The sequence below is a fragment of the Leguminivora glycinivorella genome, chromosome 26, assembly GCF_023078275.1.
Source record: "Leguminivora glycinivorella isolate SPB_JAAS2020 chromosome 26, LegGlyc_1.1, whole genome shotgun sequence".
Classification (NCBI taxonomy): domain Eukaryota; kingdom Metazoa; phylum Arthropoda; class Insecta; order Lepidoptera; family Tortricidae; genus Leguminivora; species Leguminivora glycinivorella.
The window spans coordinates 4066465-4090278 of NC_062996.1; the positions used below are offsets into that span (position 1 = coordinate 4066465).

Genomic DNA, 23814 nt, shown 5'->3' on the forward strand with positions numbered 1-23814 from the left:
TATATGGCTTCACTCCACTGTGAGTATTCTCATGACTGTTTAAAATGTCTTTTCGTGTAAACCGCTTGTTACAAACCTTACATACATATAGCTTCACTCCACTATGAATATTCTCATGAATGTTCAAACTCGATTTTTGAGTAAACCGCTTGTTACAAATCTTACAAATATATGGCTTCACTCCACTGTGAGTATTCTCATGACGTTTTAAATTCGGTTTCAGAGTAAACCGCTTGTTACAAACCTTACATACATATGGCTTCACTCCACTGTGAGTATTCTCATGACGTTTTAAATATCCTGTTTTTGAAAATCCCTTGTTACACACGTTACATACATGTGGTTTATTTTCATTGTGTTTAACTAAGAGGGTTTCACGTTTGTTTCTTCGTTCGCAAAGGTTCTGTATATGTGTGAGTAAGGTGGACTTGTGTGTGAAGTGCGCCTGGCAAGTGTCGCAGGTGTAGGGTTGTGTGCGGGGCTCTCGCTGCACAGTGGCGGGCGGCGGCGCGGGGCACGGCTGGCTCGCGCGCGGGGAGTCGCGGAGGCGCGCGAGCCTCACGCAGCAAGCCATCGCGAGCTGCTGTCTGGCGCGCAAGGACACTGACGGCGCCGGCTCCGGGTCCGCTCCAGCCGCGCCGTCTAACGCAACTGAAACAAAAGCACGACTGGATTTGAGTCGACGCCGAGTTTGGTTAGACGGTTGGACGACAGCGGCGGCGGGCGGCGAGGCTGCGCCGCGTCAAGTCTGCATATAAAGGAACTGGCTGATTAGCAGAGCCAAGCGAAACGATGTAAACCACAAGAAGGGAACGTTTGTGGACTGAGGCAAGGTTTAACGAATTCTAGCTGGTCCGCGGTCTAGTAGCAATGAAATTGAACAGTTATGTATGGTAGTCTGTAATGTATTAATGTAAATATTTTAGTGTGTAACCCTTATACGGGCGATAAATTACAAACAGACACATTACATATAGAGACACTAGCTTTTACCCGCGGCTTCGTCCGCGTACTAAAATTATTCTTATTCAAACGTATACAAAAATTAAGATTTTCATTTGGATCCGTAGGTTTTTCTGTAGGTACATTTGTCTGCGATTATTTCGATTATTATTGTCTTTCCCATCACGGAATAATGGTATTCCGGACCTTTGGGAGGCGTGCGCGGGGCCGAAGCCAACACGTAGAGGCCCTTTCGACACTTTAATGAAATGTAAGGGGTACACCGAGCGGATGTTGCCCTTGCCCGTATCATGGGACAGACGCAGAGGCAACACCCGCCAGGGTGTAAGGACTATTTGAGAGTCAATGGAATCTAAAATGAACTGGTCTATTTTTAACCCCCGACGCAAAAACGAAGGGGTGTTATAAGTTTGACGTCTGTCTGTCTGTCTGTCTGTTTGTCTGTCTGTGTGTGTGTGTCTGTCTGTGGCATCGTAGCTCTCGAACGGATGAACCGATTTTGATTTAGTTTTTTTTGTCTGTAAGCTGAGTTAGTCGGGAGTGTTCTTAGCCATGTTTCATGAAAATCGGTCCACTATGTCGCGGTCGGGGGTTTTTTCAAAATTTTAATTTTGTGGTTAGGTTATGATGAAAGTGATGGACTAAATACTGGGCTATGGATAAAAAACCGGACGCCTGCCTAATAAAACGTTATCCAATTTTATTTCCGGCAGACGGTGACTCGTCCCCACTAGATGGGCCCCCACAAAAAGCGACATCCAAAATGGCTCAAGGGCAACACCGGTGTGAGAACTGAGAACTCAAGGGTGTCGAGAGGTGTACACCGCTTTCTGCCCAGTGGCTGTCAGGCCACTGCACCAACTCGCGTCTTATGCAAATTTTCACTTCCACCCCTGGGGCATGTAGCCCTAACGACTCCACTCTGGACTGCCAGCCAAGGCAAGCCAGAGGTAGAGAGTACTGTCCCACCCACCCGCCTTACGGGTAACAGAACTCCCCAGGAGCACTCGGGTACGTGGGGTCGCTGTTCCCCAACAGCTCGCCACAAGCTGCCCTGCGTTGACTGATTGCACTGGTAAAACCAATGGGCGATGGGGTCGTCAGCGTCACATGTATCCCTACGCCCCTGGGTGAATTGCAGAAAATATGTACCTTTTGGATTTAGTAACTAAACTGAGAAAAAACGAAACTGATAATTGCTGTTAAAATCCCTTGTAATAAACGAACGTTGAAACCTTGGATTACTACGGGTGTACTAAAATGTATTCAACACAGAAATAAATTGCAAAGAACACTAAGACATGACCCTACTAACGATATACTTCGCATAACTTATCGCCGGTATAGGAATTATTGTAATAATTTAGTTAAAACTTTAAAACAAAAATATGAACGTGATCTTCTAAATGAGGCTAAAAATAATAACAAACTATTATGGAAATCAATAAAAAGCATAACAAATTTAAATAAACCTAAAAGTAAAAATAATGAACTAGTAAATCTATCCGATTCCCCTGTCTCTTCAGCAAATTTGATAAATAAACATTTTACTTCCATCGGTCAACATCTTGCAGAAAAAATACCACCGGTACCGAACAGCAATTCCAATTTAACGTCATATTTAAACTCCTTACCCTCACATTCATCATCAATCGGCATAATTGGGCCAGATCTGGGAGAAATTGAATCCATAATACTAAATCTTAAAAGTAAATCTGCGTCTGGGTGGGATAACATACCAGCTAACTTTGTAAAATTGGCAAAATCAGAATTGACTCCTATTCTATGCCACCTAGTCACACTTTGCTTTTCCAGTGGTACCTTTCCTGACCCACTTAAACGAGCAATTATTCACCCAATACACAAGAACGGGGACAGAACAGATATTAACAATTATAGACCCATATCAGTCCTTTCCACGATTTCCAAAATCATGGAAAAAATTATAAATCGTAGATTAATAAATTATTTAAACAAATACGGTCTTCTGTCTGAGCGGCAATATGGCTTTCGTGAAGGCAAAAGCACAGAAGAAGCGGTACTTGAATTAACAAATAACGTCACAAAGCACTTAGACAATAAAAGCAAGTGTTTATGTATCTTTTTAGACTTACAAAAAGCTTTCGACACTGTGTCTGTCCCCGTCCTAATTCGTAAACTGGAAATTATGGGCGTTCGCGGAAACTTCGCAAAACTAATATCTTGTTATCTACATAATAGAACGCAACGTGTTAAGATAAATAACGAGATATTTAGCTCGGATGAGCAACTAACCCAGTACGGCGTGCCTCAGGGCAGTGTGCTGGGCCCTACTCTTTTCCTGACATACATTAACGATCTAACCAATATTCAACTTACGAACGGACTAGTGATTTCGTATGCTGACGATACAGCTTTACTATTTCATGGGGAAAACTGGGATGAAGTCTATGCCCATGCTGAGGCTGGTCTTTCAAGGGTTATGATGTGGTTACAAACCAACCTACTTACATTAAATATTAAAAAAACTAATTATATAACTTTTTCTATCCTACAAAACTCACAACCAGATAGGCAAAAATATAACTTAATTGCTCACAATTGCGTTTATCAATCACACAATAATTGTTCTTGCTCAAGCATCAATCATGTCACCTGTACAAAATACCTTGGCGTCCATATAGATCAATTACTTTCTTGGAATGAGCAAAATGAAGTAACTGCAAATCGAATAAGAAAACTAAATTGGTTATTCAGATATCTTAGACATGTATCAGATAAAGAACTTTTGATATACATTTACAAGACGCTAGTACAATCCATAGTTCTCTATTGTTTGCCAATTTGGGGAGGCACCCATAAAACTAAACTCATAGGACTCGAGCGGGCGCAACGATCTGTTCTGAAGGTACTTCTAGGTAAAAACATAAGATATAGTACTGTTGATGTCTACCGCGATGCTGATGTGCTTACAGTGAGACAACTTTATATATTTAATAGTATTCTTAAAGTCCACAAATCTTTGAAAATTGACGAAAATATACTAAGAAAACGTAATCCATATACCGTAATTATACAACCTTATGCTAAGACTTCCTTTGCACGAAGACAATTTTATGTACTATCAATAATTCTATACAACAAAGTAAATAGACTAATAAACATTTACACAAAGAGCTACGGCGAATGCAAGACACTTTTGTTAAGCTGGCTAAAAAGCAAAACTTACGATGAAACTGAGTCACTCATAGAATAGTCCTGTTACTTACTAAAAAAAAAAAGGAAAAAAAAAATATTATTGTAGTCAAATCAGCTTCTTTATTCTTCTTTTTTAGAACTGTCAATACGAATTAGAACGAATTTATAATATGTAATATAGATATATACGAAATCGTGTTTAGAGATGTCACAGTCAACTTCGTTTACTTAATATCTTTCCATCCGACCTATTAATTAGAATGTGGGTTTTGAAAATGACTATTGTCCATGTTTTTTCTTTATAATTACTAATATGATGCTTGATTTCGTGCATGGTATAAAATATTTTATTTTATATTCGTTAATCTAATAATTAAAACGTGATAAATATACTTACTTTGTCGTGCGACTCGCATGTGCGAGTATTTGCATGGACAATCCTCTGTCTTTATCTTTATTATAATAACTAGCTTTTACCCGCGGCTTCGCCCGCGTAATAAAAGTATTCTTATTGAAACGTTTACAAAAAATAAGATTTTCATTTGGATCCGTAGGTTTCTTTGTAGGTACTGTACTGTATCTGTCCGCGATTATTTCGATTAAGGTAAAGCGGGGCAATTCTCGACTGGAGGGCCATTGTAACTGATCTATTTGCTGTACGGTCCGGTTTTGGCTGACTGTACCTTACACATATTAATATTGTTTTAAAAGAAATTCTTGCAATGATTGTAGAATTGTTACACAGCGACCACAGCGTAGGTGCGAATATGTATGTATTTTACCTATATAAATATTTATACTGGGGAAACTTCATACAACCCACATAGCCAGTATCTCGACGCTATGGTCGGTAGGGTAAAAAGTACTTCCTTGCATTATCGCTTACAATTTTTTTCATTTTGCTTATACTTATTGCAAACGTAAACATATAAAAGGCAAGCAAACAACGATCTTCTTACAGCACATTGAATGTAATAGTTTACGGATGCAGGATACTCGCCGATGCCTACTTACTAATACCTTCCCACTGGGCCACCTGCATTTTACACTGCCTAAATATCGATTGCCGACCGATTATTCCGACCCCAATCCCTATTCTTATCTCCGTCCCTATCTCTATCTTTGTCCCCGTCCCCGTTCCGTCCCTGTCCCCGTCCCTCCCCTATCCCTATCCCCGTCCCGGTCCCCTATTTTTATCCCTATTTCTATCCCTATCCCGATCCCGATCCCGATCCCGATCCCTATCCCCACCCCTACCCCTACCCCTACCCCTACCCCTACCCCTACCCCTATCCTTATCCCAATCCCAATCCCAATCCCTATCCCTATCCCTATCCATATCCCTATCCCTATCCCTATCCCTATCCCTATCCCTATCCCTATCCATATCCCTATCCCTATCCCTATCCCTATCCATATCCCTATCCCTATCCCTATCCCTATCCTTATCCATATCCCTATCCCTATCCCAATCCCAATCCCTATCCCTATCCCTATCCCAATCCCAATGCCTATCCCTAACCCTATCCCTATCCATATCCCTATCCCTATCCCAATTCCAATCCCTATCCCTATCCCTATCCCTAACCCTATCCCTATCCCTATCCCTATCCCTATCCCTATCCCTACCCCAATCCCAATCCCAATCCCAATCCCAATGCCTATGCCTATGCCTATCCTTATCCATATCCATATCCATATCCATATCCCTATCCCTATCCCAATCCCAATCCCAATCCCTATCCCTATCCCTATCCCTAACCCTATCCCGTTCCTGTCCCTGTCCCTGTCTCTGACCCTGACCCTGTCCCTGATTTTCATTAGATAAAAATTTTATTTATCGTGATTGCGACCCGATAAACCATAAAAACGAACCCATATTGTTTTTTGACTTTACCACCCTTTGCACCCCTTTGGTCAAATTTTCAAAAAATGAAACATGTATTTAGTCATATGTCTTTAGGAATCCTCCTGTGAAGTTTCGAATAAAATAGTCAAACTAATCTTGTTTCCCCATACAAACTTTGAACCCCCATTTCACCCTTTTAAGAGGAGAATTTTGAAAAATTGCTCCTTTCTACGCCATATAAGGAACCTATGTGCCAAATTTGAAATTTCTAGGACCAGCGGTTTCGGCTGTGTGTTGATATGTCAATCAGTCAGTCAATATCTTCTTTTATATATTTAAACCCCATTGCACCACAACAGGGGAGAAGGTATTTCACTTCCGCCTCGTTAGATTTTAAAAAACGTTGTATTTATCGTGATCAGCGACCCGATAAACCATAAAAACGATACCCATATTGATTTTTTGACTTTATCACCCCCTTTTCACCCTTTTAGGGGTTAAATTTTCAAAAAACCTGAAACACGTATTCAGTCATATGTCTTAAGGAATCTTCCTGTGAAGTTTCGAATAAAATAGTCAAACTAATCTTGTTTCCCCATACAAACTTTGAACCCCCATTTGACCTCCTTAGGAGGTGAATTTTGGAAAATCCTTTCTTAGTGCTCCTCTACACTATATAAGGAACCTACGTGCCAAATTTGAAATCTCTAGGACCAGCGGTTTCGGCTGTGTGTTGATATGTCAGTCAGTCAGTCAATATCTTCTTTTATATATTTTTTTGATATTTAAACCCCATTGCACCACAACAGGGGAGAAGGTATTTCACTTCCGCCTCGTTAGATTTTAAAAACGTTGTATTTATCGTGATCAGCGACCCGATAAACCATAAAAACGATACCCATATTGATTTTTTGACTTTATCACCCCCTTTTCACCCTTTTAGGGGTTAAATTTTCAAAAAACCTGAAACACGTATTCAGTCATATGTCTTAAGGAATCTTCCTGTGAAGTTTCGAATAAAATAGTCAAACTAATCTTATTTCCCCATACAAACTTTGAACCCCCATTTGACCCCCTTAGGAGATGAATTTTGGAAAATCCTTTCTTAGTGCTCCTCTACACTATATAAGGAACCTACGTGCCAAATTTTAAATCTCTAGGACCAGCGGTTTTGGCTGTGCGTTGATATGTCAGTCAGTCAGTCAGTCAGTCAGTCAGTCAGTCAGTCAGTCAGCTTCTTCTTTTATATATTTAGATAGATATGTTTTATATTCCTGGTTCACCCTGTTTAATATTGAATTTACCTTAACCTAAATTTACTTTCAGATACAAAAAAAACATTATTACCTAACTACCTAAAAATCTACTTTGAAAATTGTAATGTAACATAGTTGAGAATAGCATGTACCTACCTATTTTATATAAGATCACAATTGTACTTTAATATTATTTTAAGCGCTGAAGATAACCCTGTATGAAAGAGCGAATACCTCCTAATACAAGTTTTAAACTTAAAAGGAGGATTCGGCCCCTACGCATGTGTACTTTGCTGAAAAATAAATAATTTTGATTTTTTTTTTTTTTTGTAACGAAACTGATAGCATAAGGTGGAACACATGGGAATAAAAATGTTGCCCGGTTCTATATAAAACAGAATTATCAATGAAACATTATAATTCTAATCAACAATATTTATTATAAATTTTTGACATACATAATCGCAGTGAAAATAGTTTCGTTACGTAACGAAAAATAACGAAACTGAGAAAGATATATGAGAAATCATAACCTCAAAAAATATTTATCGTCAAACATGTCACATATTGCTTTAAAATCTTGTAAATTTGTAGAAAACATTGTAAAAACAATCATTTATGAATAAAACTGTGTACGATAATCAAACTATTTACCTTGGAAACTCACCGTTAATCACCCTGAGATTTTATAGCAATAAACACCACGTGTCCATCCATGAGCCACTACGTTGAAAAACAAAATGGATGCCGCTGTTCAACAATTTGACAGTTGTTCCCTCTGTGTAATAATAATAATGAGAAGTAATTCTACTCAAAGAGCATTGAATCACTACGTTTTAAGAGTCGGCACTCTCGAACAACCCTCGAACCGATTTATGCAGGCGTTTTTTCGACGGTCGTGAGGTCATGTCACTGCTACCAACACAAAGAAAAAATCGCTAGGGCTCGACCAACCCAGTCCCTAATATTTATCGATATCGATAAATTTGCGATATTTAGCAGTATGACGACTTAAAAGTAAATTTATAGTATTTATACATATATTTAAAAAAATGTCTGGGATGGCTGTCAGAGGCGTATTTCAAGGATTTGGCGTTGGCATTCTGAGCCAGACAGGATTACCGCCCCGTTAAGTGACGATAAAGTATAAAATTTAAGAAAAAACGCTGCTTCACTACCCTAAAAAGAGCCTGCCGCCTTTAATACGCCCCTGTATAAAATGAATAAAACAAAAGCAAAATATACCATCACTTTTCTTTTACATGAAGTAATTTTTCAACTACTTTACAGCACTTCTCAGTTGAATTAATTTTGAGGCGTTTGCAGAAAATTCCTATAATTTACTGTGCCTGACGTTCATATTTGGCACTGCCTCCTAATTAACAGTTTTTTTATAAGCCAGTATTTGTTGCTTCATTTAATCTTCGTGTTCTTTGCATGTTTACCAGGGAAAGTTAATATTTACTGCAAAAAGCCTTGAAAACCTTTGCCCAACATTATCTTCATACAGGAGATGGATAAATATGCCGATTCTTCGTTACCTGTTAAAATTACCCATAATCGACATCTGAAATAAAGAGATTATCGATAAGTTGATCACACTCTATTGGTATTTTAGGTTATTTGTTTGTTTACGAAAAAACTTATTTACAGAATGTTTTCGCTTAAATCGTAGACTTTACATGATTAGTACTACTTTAAATTTATTAAATGAGTAATTGTTAGCAACTCGAAACGAAAATATAATAAAATACTAGTTACCGACCTGCATATATCCAGTGCAAAGCTAGTCAAAAACAAACCACAAGTTGATATTTTCAAATATCTAACACCACAAATTTCACACTTTCTTATTGGTTTGCCCGAAATTTCAATAATAATTTTAATTATTTTATTATTTACAAAATTCAAACGAGTTACGACAGATTTGACGTTGACGACTTGACGTTTTGAAAAAAAAACACGTAGGTCAGGCCATAGACTACGGATATATTTTATGAAACTCTATTATCTATGTATTTGTGCTACCAAAATATAATGGACTTTAGTACTATTAATCATAGATGTCATTTTAATTTGATAGCATTTTTTTTTGTCGTAATGTTGGAAATCTTTGCTTGATGATATTATCATACTATGGAGTGACGACGGGCTGATTCTACTAATATTTTTAAACTAATCTTTGGGATATTCCTCCGTAACTAACCCTGAGTAACGAAAGTTCTATAAGTTGGGACAATATGTAATATTACCAAAATAATATATTATTCCTAATTTAAGTAAATATTTTCGTACTGAACATAAAGAAGAACATGTAAAGACTGAATAATTTACAATTAAACTTTTAAGAAACTAATATGAGTCGTAACAACCTTCCTCGATAGAAGTACGGTCAACATTGGGACCAGCCCGTCGTCACTCCATAGTATAATAATATCATCAAGCAAAGATTGCCAACATTACGACAAAAAAAAATGCTATCAAATTAAAATGACATCTATGATTAATAGTACTAAAGTCCATTATATTTTGGTAGCACAAATACATAGATAATAGAGTTTCATAAAATATATCCGTAGTCTATGGCCTGACCTACGTGTTTTTTTTTTTCAAAACGTCAAGTCGTCAACGTCAAATCTGTCGTAACTCGTTTGAATTTTGTAAATAATAAAATAATTAAAATTATTATTGAAATTTCGGGCAAACCAATAAGAAAGTGTGAAATTTGTGGTGTTAGATATTTGAAAATATCAACTTGTGGCTTGTTTTTGCCTAGCTTTGCACTGGATATATGCAGGTCGGTAACTAGTATTTTATTATATTTTCATTTCGAGTTGCTAACAATTACTCATTTAATAAATTTAAAGTAGTACTAATCATGTAAAGTCTACGATTTAAGCGAAAACATTCTGTAAATAAGTTTTTTCGTAAACAAACAAATAACCTAAAATACCAATAGAGTGTGACCAACTTATCGATAATCTCTTTATTTCAGATGTCGATTATGGGTAATTTTAACAGGTAACGAAGAATCGGCATATTTATCCATCTCCTGTATGAAGATAATGTTGGACAAAGGTTTTCAAGGCTTTTTGCAGTAAATATTAACTTTCCCTGGTAAACATGCAAGGAACACGAAGATTAAATGAAGCAACAAATACTGGCTTATAAAAAAACTGTTAATTAGGAGGCAGTGCCAAATATGAACGTCAGGCACAGTAAATTATAGGAATTTTCTGCAAACGCCTCAAAATTAATTCAACTGAGAAGTGCTGTAAAGTAGTTGAAAAATTACTTCATGTAAAAGAAAAGTGATGGTATATTTTGCTTTTGTTTTATTCATTTTATACAGGGGCGTATTAAAGGCGGCAGGCTCTTTTTAGGGTAGCGAAGCAGCGTTTTTTCTTAAATTTCATACTTTATCGTCACTTAACGGGGCGGTAATCCTGTCTGGCTCAGGATGCCAACGCCAAATCCTTGAAATACGCCTCTGACAGCCATCCCAGACATTTTTTTAAATATATGTATAAATACTATAAATTTACTGTTAAGTCGTCATACTGCTAAATATCGCAAATTTATCGATATCGATAAATATTAGGGACTGGGTTGGTCGAGCCCTAGCGATTTTTCTTTGTGTTGGTAACAGTGACATGACCTCACGACCGTCGAAAAAACGCCTGCATAAATCGGTTCGAGGGTTGTTCGAGAGTGCCGACTCTTAAAACGTAGTGATTCAATGCTCTTTGATTGGGACATGATTATACTGCTGTGAAGTTACTGCATGCATCACCGAAAAAAAAAAAGAAAAGCTACAATTGTCTTAAGATTAATTTTTAGATGAATCAAAATATTCGCTTTTATTAAATTAACGTAACTCCGGTGTGCCTTATTTCTCAAAATATATTTTTAAACCCTCCTTGTTTTCACGGGACACTAAATTAGCTAAAAGGTACACATTTTCTGCAATTCACCCCCCTACGATTATTATTATTAATTTAATTATTATAATAAAAGGTAACAATGGTATAAATATACAGTGCTCCACAAAACTATGTTATAAGTTTCACTGTGGAGTCAAGAAATCAAATACTTCTATAAGGTCAGATATCATCAAAATTGACATTTGAGAAACATTAAAATAACATAAACATAAATGCAGGAAGAGAGATACTTTTTTAACCGTCTTTTGAAGGTATTTTTGTTTTGTTCCTGTGTTATGTCACTTGGCAATGAGTTCAGTAAGTAGGGTATGCATTTTTTAAGTGTCCTATCACGGTAGTAATCGATGACACATATTACTTACTATTGTTTTTTAAAAAATTCATGCAATGATTGTAGAAATGTTACACATTCGACCACAGCGTAGGTAGTAGGTATGAGCAGGTATGAGTAGGGGAAACCTTCATGAACAACCCACATAGCCCGTATTTCGACACTATGGTCGGTGGGTAAATAGTACTTGATTCGCTTACAATTTTGCTTATATTTATTGCAAACGTAAAGTTATAAAAAACAAGCAAACAACTATCTTCTTTCAGCAAAAACTATTTTGGATAGGCTCTCAATTTCATAAAAAAAGAAAAAGTTGCGTCCGTGGTATCCAAATGGCTGCTGTACACATATGGCCAACGGTTCCACCAACCCTTTGTGAAACCCCTTGGCCAAGATAAGAGCCGCTGTTTACACATTGGCGAACCAATCACTTGGCATTGGCTCTTCATGAAAGATGGACGTGGAATGGAAAAGGCTAGGAAATTCTAGGTATTTTACGTTGTCAGCAAAATTTGATTAAAAAATAATAACCCCGTAGTAAAATTAAATTATTTGATGTATTAACAATTTTTTGAATATTCTGATAAGAACATTTATCTTTTTTAGGAAATACATTAAACATTTGCAAGGTTATTTTATTTCCTAAAATCTACACTATTATTGGCATAGATAAACTTATTATTTTCGTAAATATTTCACTACTGTCCTCTCTGACGGCTGACGACCAACTGAATGAAGCGCCAACGTGTAAACGCAGTATGCCATTGGCGCCAAGATCCTTTGATGTGTGGACAAAAAACCGACACCAATCGGTTGGCCGGCAAGCGCAAGCGCCAACTGCCAACTTACGACCAAGTAGCCCTCTACACGCTTGCCAAGGGGGTTGGTGAAACCGTTGGCCATATGTGTACAGGGGCCAAAAGATTATAGAATTAGTCTATGGTAATATCTTCTTAGTAGTCTGTGGTTGCGTCGCTGTCGTTCCCGTGTGCGCACCTTGGAAATTGTCGCAAGGGGTGACGACAGAGACAAAAAAGTCACCGAGCAACTGTTGCATCCGTGTGCGCGGGCCCTTAGGCCCCCCACAGACGGGAGACAAAACTGTTTTGTCTCCGTCGCTCGGTCTATGGGCTAGTATGAAGGTGCGCACACGAGGCGACGCAACTTTTCATACAAATACGAAAGTCGCCGAACAACTTTGTCGCCCGTGTGCGCGGAGCCTTACTCTTAGGTTGGCAACAGACAGTCTTAGGCCGGCAACAGACTAGTCTTAATTTTCATAATCTTAAAAAAAAATTGTATGCAAACTGACACTGACAGATCTGTCAGTGTCAGTTTGAACTGTCAATTTGCATACAATTTTTTTTTAAGATTATGAATTTTTAAGACTGTCTGTGGGGAGCCTTAAATTTCATAATCTTAAAAAATCATAATCTTATGAAATCAGATCGAGTACACGGATTCCCATACAATTTCGCAACTGTCCACACACAGTCTTATTTTTTAAGATTATGATTTTTTTCAGATTGATCTGACAGATTGCGAATAATTTGAATTTTAAGAATTTGTGTGGCAAGGCAGTCAATTTTATTTTATAAGATTATGATTTTTTAAGATTATGAAAATTAAGGCCGGCAACAGACAGTCTTAAAAATTCATAATCTTAAAAAAAAATTGTATGCAAATTGACAGTTCAAAACTGACACTGACAGATCTGTCAGAGAATATTATGAAAATTAAGACTCGTCTGTTGCCGGCCTAAGACTGTCTGTTGCCGGCCATAGTCTTTAAAATTCATGAGAAAGAGTTATCTTCTTTTCGCGTACGATTATGTACCTACGAGAAAAAATACAAGGTCGCGGTATGGAACGGTCGCTTATTAGTTACTTCACGATTGGAAGTGCAATCGCCTCGGTGCTAAGCTAAAACTTCAAAGAATTACAAGGGGTTTATGCATGGATTTTATCATTGTTTGTGAGGAAATCAGTTCAATTGCAAAATTGTTATTGAACATTACGCTAATAGTGCTAACACATGACTGTACGAGGACCGTACCGCACTAAGGTCATCCAATTACTACTGTCCTTTTAGTGGGAGCGAGAAAGAGTTATTCGTTTCTCGCTCTCACATAAATATACGGAGTGATCACTACTTAAGATACATGGGGACTTCCGGCCGAGCGTCAATCGCGGTCTGACGTGCTATTAGCGGTTAAAATCTGAAAATTAGTTTATTTTCCTAATTTACTGCTCAGATCTGGGTAGTGTGTTATTGTGGTGTTGGGTGAAGGTGGTAAGTGGTGTTTTGTGTTGTCCTGTTTGTAGATTACTGTAATTTTGTAGTAAATTTTTTTACACTTTGTGCGGGTAGGACCCGCCATGGGCGATGAGAGCCCCGGCGATCCGGGAGGGTCGAACGAAAATTTTCTTTCGGCTCCCCCATCGCCGGCAGCTTTTATTACGGTAAAAGGTAACGCTGTGGATACGGAAATGAGGGAAAGTAGGAAAGGGAGACGGAAAAATCGTAAACAGAAAACAAAGAAATCTAACAATGACTCGTACTCTCGATCTAGATCGCGCTCATCCCCGTCTGAGTCAGACCGGGAAATAGGACTTAAAAATACGTTTTCGGTTTTACCAATGTCCGATTCCCAAGACTCGGTGATTGATCTTGGACAAAACTGTAGAGAATCGCAAATTATAACCCCAACGAATACAACCCCGCCCACCCCCTACAGACGTCTCCCCCGGTATCACAAACTAAAAGTCTACCCCCGACTCCTTCGTTGGTGGTCACGGACAGGAAAATGTACACAAAGAATGATCCTGGTCCATTCACTGTACACGTGCAATATGACAGTGAATTCCCAGGCGCTACGCTGCACCCTGTGACCTTCGGACAATTTTTACATAGCCATCATAGGGAATTTCCAAACGTGGTTGACGGATCCGTCAAAGGTTTAGGACGAAACAGGGTGTCCGTCAGTTTTCACACGGCGAAAGATGCAAATAACTTCTTATTATTGAACACCGTCGCAAATAAAAAGTATAAAGTGTTTATCCCGGCATTTAATGTAACCAGAGTAGGAATCGTCAGAGGAATACCAACTGAATGGACACCAGAGGATATTCAAAATTTCATTAAGGTCCCTGCCGGGTGTGGCCCAATAATCAAATCTAGGCGCCTTAATTTAAAAAAAAATAACTATCAGGACGGTACGTTCAAGTGGTTCCCATCGGAAACGGTGGTGTTAACCTTTGACGGTCAGGTCTTGCCCAAAAGGATATTCGCTTGTTTCAACTCTTTCCAGGTGGAGGTATACACGTTTCCCACAACACAATGCCACAACTGTTGTAGATACGGACACACAAAAATGACGTGCCGATCAGCCCCTCGCTGTTTCCGCTGCAGTGGTAATCACACGGGTGACAAATGCGAAGAAGATAGCGGTATTACAAAATGTGTGAACTGTAGGGGTGAATCCGGCCATCCTGCGACTAGTAAGGCTTGTCCCGAATACACTAGACAGTGTAATATTAAAAAAAAATATGTCAGAGAGTAATATTTCCTATTCAGAAGCAAACAAAATCCATCATACATTAGGTAAGTCATATGCAAACGTGGTAACATCTTCGGCAACGAACACAACTTCACATAAAAAAACTGTATTCTTGAAACCTCGTTCTCCACCTCCTACCCGCAAAGGCTACGATAAAGCTGCCCATATGGCCCTCATTAATGAAGAAGCAGATTCCTTGCCCAATGGATCAGCGTTAAACAATCCATATGCCTCATCACCTTCGGAAATTATTATTGCCCTACTCACACAAATCGTATCTACCATTTCGAAATCGAAATGGTCCCCATCGAACAATTTGATGTCCCACGTTGCCTCTTTTCTTTCCTCTTTTATTTCAACTTTCAATAATGGATCAGTTGATCCTACAGTGGAACATTCGGAGCATCCTCAGTAAAAAACACGATTTAACTTTTTTAATTAACAAATATAAACCTAAGATCCTTGCACTGTCAGAAATATGGCTCAAGCCGGAGACAAACTTCCGAATCCCAGGATTCGTCAACATCCGTGACGATAGACAAGATGGTTACGCCGGCTGTGCTATATTAATTAAAGACAATATTACATTTAAAGTAATTTCAGTCCCCCCAGTTGAAGGTTTACATATTGTCGTTATACAAATTAAAAAATATACTCTTGTATCTCTCTACATACCAGACCCTTCGAAATTTATTTTGGATGAACTATTATTAATTTTACAATCCCTACCTCCCCCATTACTAGTACTAGGAGATTTTAACTGTCATAATCAGGTATGGGGCAGTGGTAAGACTGAACCTGAAGGCATTCAACTACTTAAAATAATTGACGAATGCAACCTGTGCATTCTGAACTCCGGTTCTGCCACTAGACGCACACGCCCCAGCGAAGTTAAAAGCGCGGTAGATGTTTCATTGTGTTCACCCGATTTAGCTTCCCTATTGACATGGAAAGTTCTAGATTCATCTTTTGGAAGTGATCATTTCCCCATTTTAATAGATTTTCCACCTTTGGATCTTAAAAATAAAAGCCCAATGGTTCCTCTTCTCAAATTTAATATAATAATTGACAGATGGAAGGAGTTTAAAGACAATCAAGCTGATTTTGGTTCATTACTGATTCCTGTTTCTCCTGATCGAATTGAGAACTGTGCCACGTCTTTTACGAAAGCTCTTAATAAATGTGCGGAAACCGTTTTTCCGTTTAAAAATGCAGCATCTGATAAAATTCCGTCCCCCCCATGGTGGGACCAGCAGTGCACCAATAAAGTTAAAGAAAGGAAAAATGCTGAAAAACAATATCGGTTAAATCTCACCCACGATAACTACCTATTGCTTAACAAAATATCAGCTGAAACTCAGTTATTTCTGCGGTCTAAGAAGAAGGAAGGATGGAAATCATTTTGTGCATCTATTTCCCCTACCACTCCATCGGGCATAGTGTGGAAAAACATCCGAAAATACAGAGGCTCTAAAAACCTGACTTCTTATACCCACCCAACCTCCCCTGAATGGGCTGATGATTTCATGGATATGCTGGCTCCTCAATATGCTCCGAATGAACTGGAAACTAATTTTGGGTACCTACTGCCTAAATTCTCCTGAACCTCTTGATTCTCCATTTACGATCGTAGAATTAAAAAACGTCTTAAGTTCTGTGAGTGATTCCACTCCTGGGCTGGAAGGTATTCCCTATTCCTTCCTATGTAATTCCAATGATCAATTTTTGCAGTATTACTTAGATCTAGTTAATACTATTTTCATTTTTGGTTACATACCCGAATCGTGGTGTAGTGTATACTATGTATAGTTATGTACGTAGCTGATAAGTTATATATAAGGACCAATTACTCATGTATGAGAGTAGTATTAAATCATCATTTAATCTAAACAGTCGTTTCCACTCTACTCCGAACCCTCACCTTACATGGCGACCCTGCCATATACGGTGTCGCGCGTGCGGTCAGTCACCGATCGGTATTGAGAGCGCAGTTCATTACCATGTTAACATAGCTCAAGTGGACAATTAGAACAAAAGTAAATAACTTGATGTTTTTTCTCGCGGTTAAGGTTTTCTGATTTAAAAAGTTTCACTATGGGGGCTACAAAATCAAAAGAAGAGGTAATTATTGCACAAACTGCGGCCGGAGGTGACAATAAGGCTTCTGCGAGCACCGACGAACTTCGATTCCACGCAAGTGTCACTAATATTATCTTGGGTATATTGCTCGTCATAATCGTCATCGGAGGAGGCTACGCCCTGTACAGAAGGTGTAAGAAAACCTACAAAAAATGGATGCGCCAGGAGGTCGCTCTAGCTGAGCTGCAGCGTGCTGCTCGTACGGCTCCGATAAGTGTTTGATTGAAGTGTTAACGGAAATTGTGTAATGTGCGTTTCGTTTTTTTTTTTTTGGTGCCAGTGTTTCAACGGACAGTAAATGAACTATTACTACGAGTAAGTGATACTGTGAACAATCATTTCGCGTGAAGTAAGTTAAGGACAATAATGTGACGTCAATGTAAGTTAAAATAGGTATGTATTAAATTAGGTACTTAGATATAATTTTGTGATGGCAGATGAATTATTGAAATGTTACAACGAGTTAATTGTCATAAAAAAATATTTAGTTAAAAAAGGGAAATCAAGGTTTGAGGGTAACATAACAAAAAATCAACTGTCAAAAGTGAATGATATTATAAATAGGTGTAACAATATTATCTCCCAATTTTCCCTGTTAAAGGACGTAAACTCAGGAGTTATCGAGGAGACCAATAAATTGTACATTAAAATTACTACTCTGCATAAAGAAATTTTAGAGTTATGTTCAAAGCCTGAGGTAGAGGAAAATACGAGTACAAGTAGCGATAGCGAATATAGTGAATGTGACACCATGGAGTTCGATTTAAAGTCAGCTTGTAGTCTTATACCTCTCATGGATGGTACTGAGGAAACAACAAAGAGATTGATCGATGCTGTTGATATGTATTCGGGTATGTTGAACGAGATAGGCAAAAAGTCGCTTATTACATTTGTGTTAAAAGGAAGGTTATCTGAAAGTGCGAAACTGCGTGTGTCAGCTACTTATTTGACCGTAGAGCAACTTATAAGTGATTTACGTAACTCACTTTTACCTAAAAAGTCTTTTACAGCAATCCATTCCCGGCTTCAGAATATAAGTCAGGGTTGGCGTAGTATAGATCAGTATGGATCCGAGATAGAAAAACTTTTTTCCGAGTTAACTATAACTCAGGCAGAAGGTAATTCGGCGAGTTATGATGTGCTAAAGCCGTTGAACGAAAAAATGTGTATTAAAAAGTTCACAGATGGTTTGAAGGACCCAAGGCTCAGCACTATCATTGCAGCGCGTAACTTCAGCAGCCTGAAGGACGCGATACAGGCAGCGCAGGACGAAGAAGTATCGAGACCGACAACGTCCAGCCAGCCGGAGATCATGGGTATGTACCGCTCACATAACTCTTTTAACAGGTACCACAGAGGATTCGCTCACAACTGGCACAGAGGTCATCGTTATCGTAATCAAAGGGGTCCGCGACAGTTTTCTTATGGTCGATATGCTCAATCCCAAACCGCGCAAGGAAACTCGCGAGGAGGTGGCCGTGGAAACAAATCACGAGGCAGGCCGGCACGAGGGGGTTCGTATTTCGGGTCCCGTGCCCGAGGGGTCAACGCTCGTGGCAGCCTGCACGTGATATCGCACAGCGAGAATGGCTCGACCGGTCAACACCCGAGTGCACCAAATACGGAATCGCTGAATCATTTTTTTCGAGACTGATGTCATTTACACGTGCAATGATTTAAATAGAGCAACCTTAAATATAGGAAAAACCGCTTATAACTGGTTATTGGATACGGGAGCATCTTTGTGCGCGATAAAGTATGAAATTATACAAAATTGGGACATTCCGTTCCATGATAAGAAAATATATGTCACAGGCATAGGCGGACAAGTCACATCTAACGGATATGTTATATTGAAATTAAATTACAACGGTTGCGAATTCGAACATTCATTTTTTGTTTTTAAAAATTTATCATGTAACGCGGATGGTATTTTAGGGCAGGATTTCTTTGGAAAACATAAAGCAAATATTAATTTTGAAACAAACACGTTACGATTATTATCACGACACGGACAAGTAGTTAACATAGATTTTAGAAGCTCATCAGAAATGGTAAATAGTTACCTTACTATACCCGCGCGTAGTGAAATCATACATTACATGGATACTAGTATTACGGAGGATTTTGTAGTAAATAGTCAGGAATTATGCGACGGAATATACGTTGCGAGTGCTATAGTCAAACCGATTCAAGGTAAAATACCCATTAAAATATTAAACACAAGGGATAGTGACGTAAATTTAAGCCGTTTCACAATTAATAAGAGTAGATTGAGTGATTTCTTTATTTGTGAATTTAGCAAGCCAACTATGAACGCCGAAAGGGTAAAATCGTTGTTTTCTGCATTAGATTTGAGTAAATTAAACGAAGAGGAACAGAAATCAATTGAGAATATATGCGCAAAATATCCGGATGTCTTTTTCCTACCGGGCGATAAATTGACCACTACAATGCTTTACAACCAGACGATAGAATTAAAACCGGGTAGTTCACCAGTTTATGTCAAACCTTACAGATTGCCACACTCGCAAAAGGCTGAAATTGATAGGCAAATTAAAGGAATGCTAGATGATGGAATAATTGAAGAGGCAAGAAGTGCGTGGTCGAGTCCGTTATTATTGGTTCCTAAAAAGTTAGATGCTTCAAAACAAAAGAAATGGCGCGTGGTCATCGACTATAGAAAGTTAAATAATCAAATTAAAGATGATAAATTCCCACTTCCAAATATAACTGAGGTTTTAGACTCCTTATCAGGTTCTATATATTTTTCGCATCTAGACTTATATCAAGGATTTTATCAAATAAATTTAGATAAATCAAGCCGACCACTCACAGCATTTCAAACAAGTAAAAATCAATATCAAATGACCAGACTTCCCCAAGGCTGTAAAACTTCACCTAACGCTTTTTCACGCATGATGACTGTGGCCATGTCAGGCCTCAATTATGAGCAGTGTTTGGTATATCAGGATGATTTAGTTGTTTTCGGAAGAAGTTTAGCCATACACAATCAAAATTTATTAGACGTTTTCAGTAGATTAAGGAAAGTAAATTTAAAGCTTAACCCTGCCAAGTGTCAATTTTTACGAAAAGAAATATTATATTTGGGTCATGTTGTTTCAGAAAAGGGCATTTTGCCAGATCCCGAAAAAACCAAAGTTCTAAATAATTATCCGACTCCTCAGACAGCTGACGAAGTTAAACGTTTCGTGGCATTTGCAAGTTACTATCGTAAATTTATTGTCAATTTCGCAGACAAAGCTTATCCACTCAATAAATTGTGTTGTAAAGATGTACCATTTATATGGACCCAAGAGTGTGAACAGTCATTTCAAACATTAAAATCTGCACTAGTTAAACCACCGGTACTGCAATATCCAAATTTTTCGGCGGAAAACCAATTTCTTTTACAATGTGATGCGTCAGGAAAAGCTTTAGGTTCAGTTTTGTGTAACGGTGATGGTCGACCAGTCGCTTACGCTAGTCGAACTCTTAACAAGGCAGAATTAAATTACCCTACAGTTGAAAAAGAGTTATTAGCGTTAGTATGGAGCATTCGCTACTTTAGACCCTATTTATATGGTAGAAAGTTTAAAGTACAAACGGACCACCGACCACTAGTGTATTTGTTTACTATGAGAGACCCTACCAGTAGGTTATTAAAGTTCCGTTTACAATTGGAGGAGTATAACTTTACAGTTGAATACTTAAAAGGTTCTCAGAATTCCGTGGCAGACGCTCTGTCTCGCATAAATATTACGTCAGAGGATTTGAAACAAATGAATGAGCAAGTTATAAATGTGATGACACGAGCGCAAAGACGAAAGATCGAGAGTACGCAAGGTACAGACAGTACAAGTTCTTCGGTTCTTAATATACCTACTAATTCGAGGCTTGATCACCCAAGAATTGTGGATATCATTAAAAAACCGGAAAATTTTACTGAGTTGTGTATTACTTCATGTAGAGATTATAAAAAAAATATGAGAGAGAATTTCGTAAAAGAGACGTCTAAATATTTTAATTACGTGCCCAGCAAATCGTGTATTTATTTTAATCCAACATCTCAATCGCTACTATCGCGAGCCGAATTAGCGAGAGATTTGGATGCAATTTGCAAGAAAATAAATATAAAAGAATTATGCGTCATAAGAAATGAATTCAATAAAGATTTTATTGCGGGCTTAATACAAGAAATAAATAGCTATGACGTTTGGTCCGGACCACGAATATGTGTGTTAAGTAATGTACAAAGAATAAATGATTTACATGATAGACGCGTAATAATTAATGACTTTCACCTACTCCCCACAAGTGGCCACGCGGGGATTAGGAGGATGTCTAATAACATAAAAAAGCACTATTATTGGCCTAGTATGGAAAAGGACATACGAGATTTTGTATCAAAATGCACCCAATGTCAAAAACAAAAATATTGCGCACCAACTAAACAGCCGATGGAAATAACAACTACAGCCAATAGCGCGTTAGAAAAGATTTATTTAGACACAGTAGGACCCTTGCCAAAAGATGAACATGGTTATTGTTACGTGCTAACTCTACAGTGTGAACTGTCAAAGTTTGTGGAAGCATATCCATTACGTTCCAAAGATACAGTTACTGTAGCTCGATCATTTGTTGAGAACTTTGTACTGCGGTATGGAATTCCATTGGAAATAGCCACTGATCGAGGAACCGAATTCATCAGTAACACGATGAAAGAGGTATGTGATTTATTAAAAATTACTCATTTACCCTCCACAGCGTATCACCATGAGTCAATCGGTGCTCTAGAGAATTCGCATAAAACCATGGGAGCTTATTTAAGAATACAATGCGAAAATAAACCGAATTCTTGGAGTGACTGGTTGCCTTACTGGTGCTTTACGTATAACAACACCGTGCACACGGAGACGAAGTACACACCCCATGAATTAGTTTTCGGTAAGTTATGCATACTTCCTAGCAATTTAAGAAATAGTAACGTTAATCCCTTATATAATCATGGCAGTTATCCTTTAGAATTAAAGTATAGATTAGAGCTGGCACAGGCAGATGCGCGTACTCATTTAATAAACAGCAAACTTAAAAGGAAGGAGAAATATGATTCCCATTCAAAGCCTGTTAGCTATAGCAAAAGTAGTTACTTATGGTTAAGAAATGTATCAGACAATAAAATGCAAAGCATTTATGTAGGACCTTATTTAGTTTTAGAGGATTTAGGATGTAATGTGAAAATACTTAAAAATGGAAAAGAAGATGTCGTGCATAAAAATCGCACCAAACCTTGTATTTTATAAGTTTTTTTTTATGTCTTAGCTTCATTTTACTATAAACTTTAAATATAATTGGAGAATGTATTATTATTGTAAGAAGGTAATATTAAACAAAAATAAAAATAAAATGTTTATTATTTTTATTTTTTAACATGCGATGGATGGTGTAGTGTATACTATGTATAGTTATGTACGTAGCTGATAAGTTATATATAAGGACCAATTACTCATGTATGAGAGTAGTATTAAATCATCATTTAATCTAAACAGTCGTTTCCACTCTACTCCGAACCCTCACCTTACAGTGGCGACCTCAATTAGTTATGCCTATTCATAAGACCAACAAAGATCCATCAGACCCACGGTCATACCGTCCTATAGCTCTGTCATCAGTTATGTTAAAGATTATGGAACACCTAGTTAAGAATCGATTGGAGTGGTTTGTGGAGGGGAATGATTTATTGGCCAGGTCACAGTACGGTTTCAGGAAGGGAAGAAGTACCTCCGATAGCCTTGGTATATTTACAACCGATATTCGATTGGCCTTTTCTCGTAATAAATCAGTGGTCGCGGCATTCCTTGATGTAACAGGTGCATATGATAATGTTCAGCTTCCCTCTCTCAGGAAGAAACTTCATGAGCTGAGAGTTCCGGCGAGACTGAGCAGTTTCATTATGTTAATGCTGTGCGATCGACACATTACATTTCGTGGCCATTGTAATATTTGTAATACAATATCGCCATCTAGAAATGTCTGGAAGGGCCTACCCCAAGGGTCAGTGCTTAGCCCCCTTTTATTTAATATTTATACTTCTGATTTGGAACGACATGTTGGACAATCGAATATCCTCCAATATGCTGACGACATTCTTCTTTTTCTTCAGCGACTCTAATATAGAAACAGCGGCTGAAGCAGTCTCAACGTCATTAGAGTCTCTTAATGTGTGGTTGGAAGAACACGGTCTTGATTTGTCCACAGAAAAAAGTAATATTGTCATCTTCTCTAGGAAACGTATGATGCCGGATGTTTCAATAACAGTTAAAAATAACCCAATCCCAATAAAATCCCAAATTAAGTTTTTAGGACTGATATTAGACTCAAAGCTTACAGGATTACCCCACTGCGAATATGTAGCTACAAGATGTGAACGGAATATTAACATTCTTAGATGCTTATCCGGAGTATGGTGGGAAGCACATCCGTTTTCCCTGAAGCTTTTATATAATGCAATTATCAGAAGTGTGTTAGACTATGGGACATACTTATTGGAGCCAGCTAGTAAGGTGGGTATAGGCTATCTAGATCGCGTCCAAGCT

The 23814-nt window shown here is 38.1% G+C and overlaps 2 protein-coding genes across 2 annotated transcripts in view; one reads left to right on the top strand and one right to left on the bottom strand.

The window, feature by feature from the left end:
• Window positions 1-611: 611 nt before the first annotated feature.
• The window catches only part of LOC125239723 (zinc finger protein 436-like), a 32324-nt gene continuing 9121 nt past the window's right edge, over window positions 612-23814 (bottom strand). Inside the window, exon 4 of the mRNA XM_048147366.1 lies at window positions 612-651. Coding sequence (XP_048003323.1) covers window positions 643-651 — 9 coding nt within the window. The 3' untranslated portion in view covers window positions 612-642. The remainder of the gene's footprint in view (window positions 652-23814) is intronic.
• LOC125239724 lies at window positions 16875-22613 on the top strand. Its single transcript, XM_048147367.1, has 2 exons — window positions 16875-18534; window positions 21986-22613. Exons 1-2 carry the CDS (start codon window positions 17649-17651, stop codon window positions 22519-22521), a joined length of 1422 nt encoding a protein of 473 aa, XP_048003324.1. The 5' UTR covers window positions 16875-17648; the 3' UTR covers window positions 22522-22613.

Coding starts and splice junctions, on each gene's coding strand:
- LOC125239724 (XM_048147367.1), top strand. CDS start 17,649: ATGGCAGATGAATTATTGAAATGTTACAACGAGTTAATTGTCATAAAA. Junction 18,535..21,985: donor CAGCCAGCCGGAGATCATGG/GTATGTACCGCT, acceptor TACCCTCCACAG/CGTATCACCATGAGTCAATC.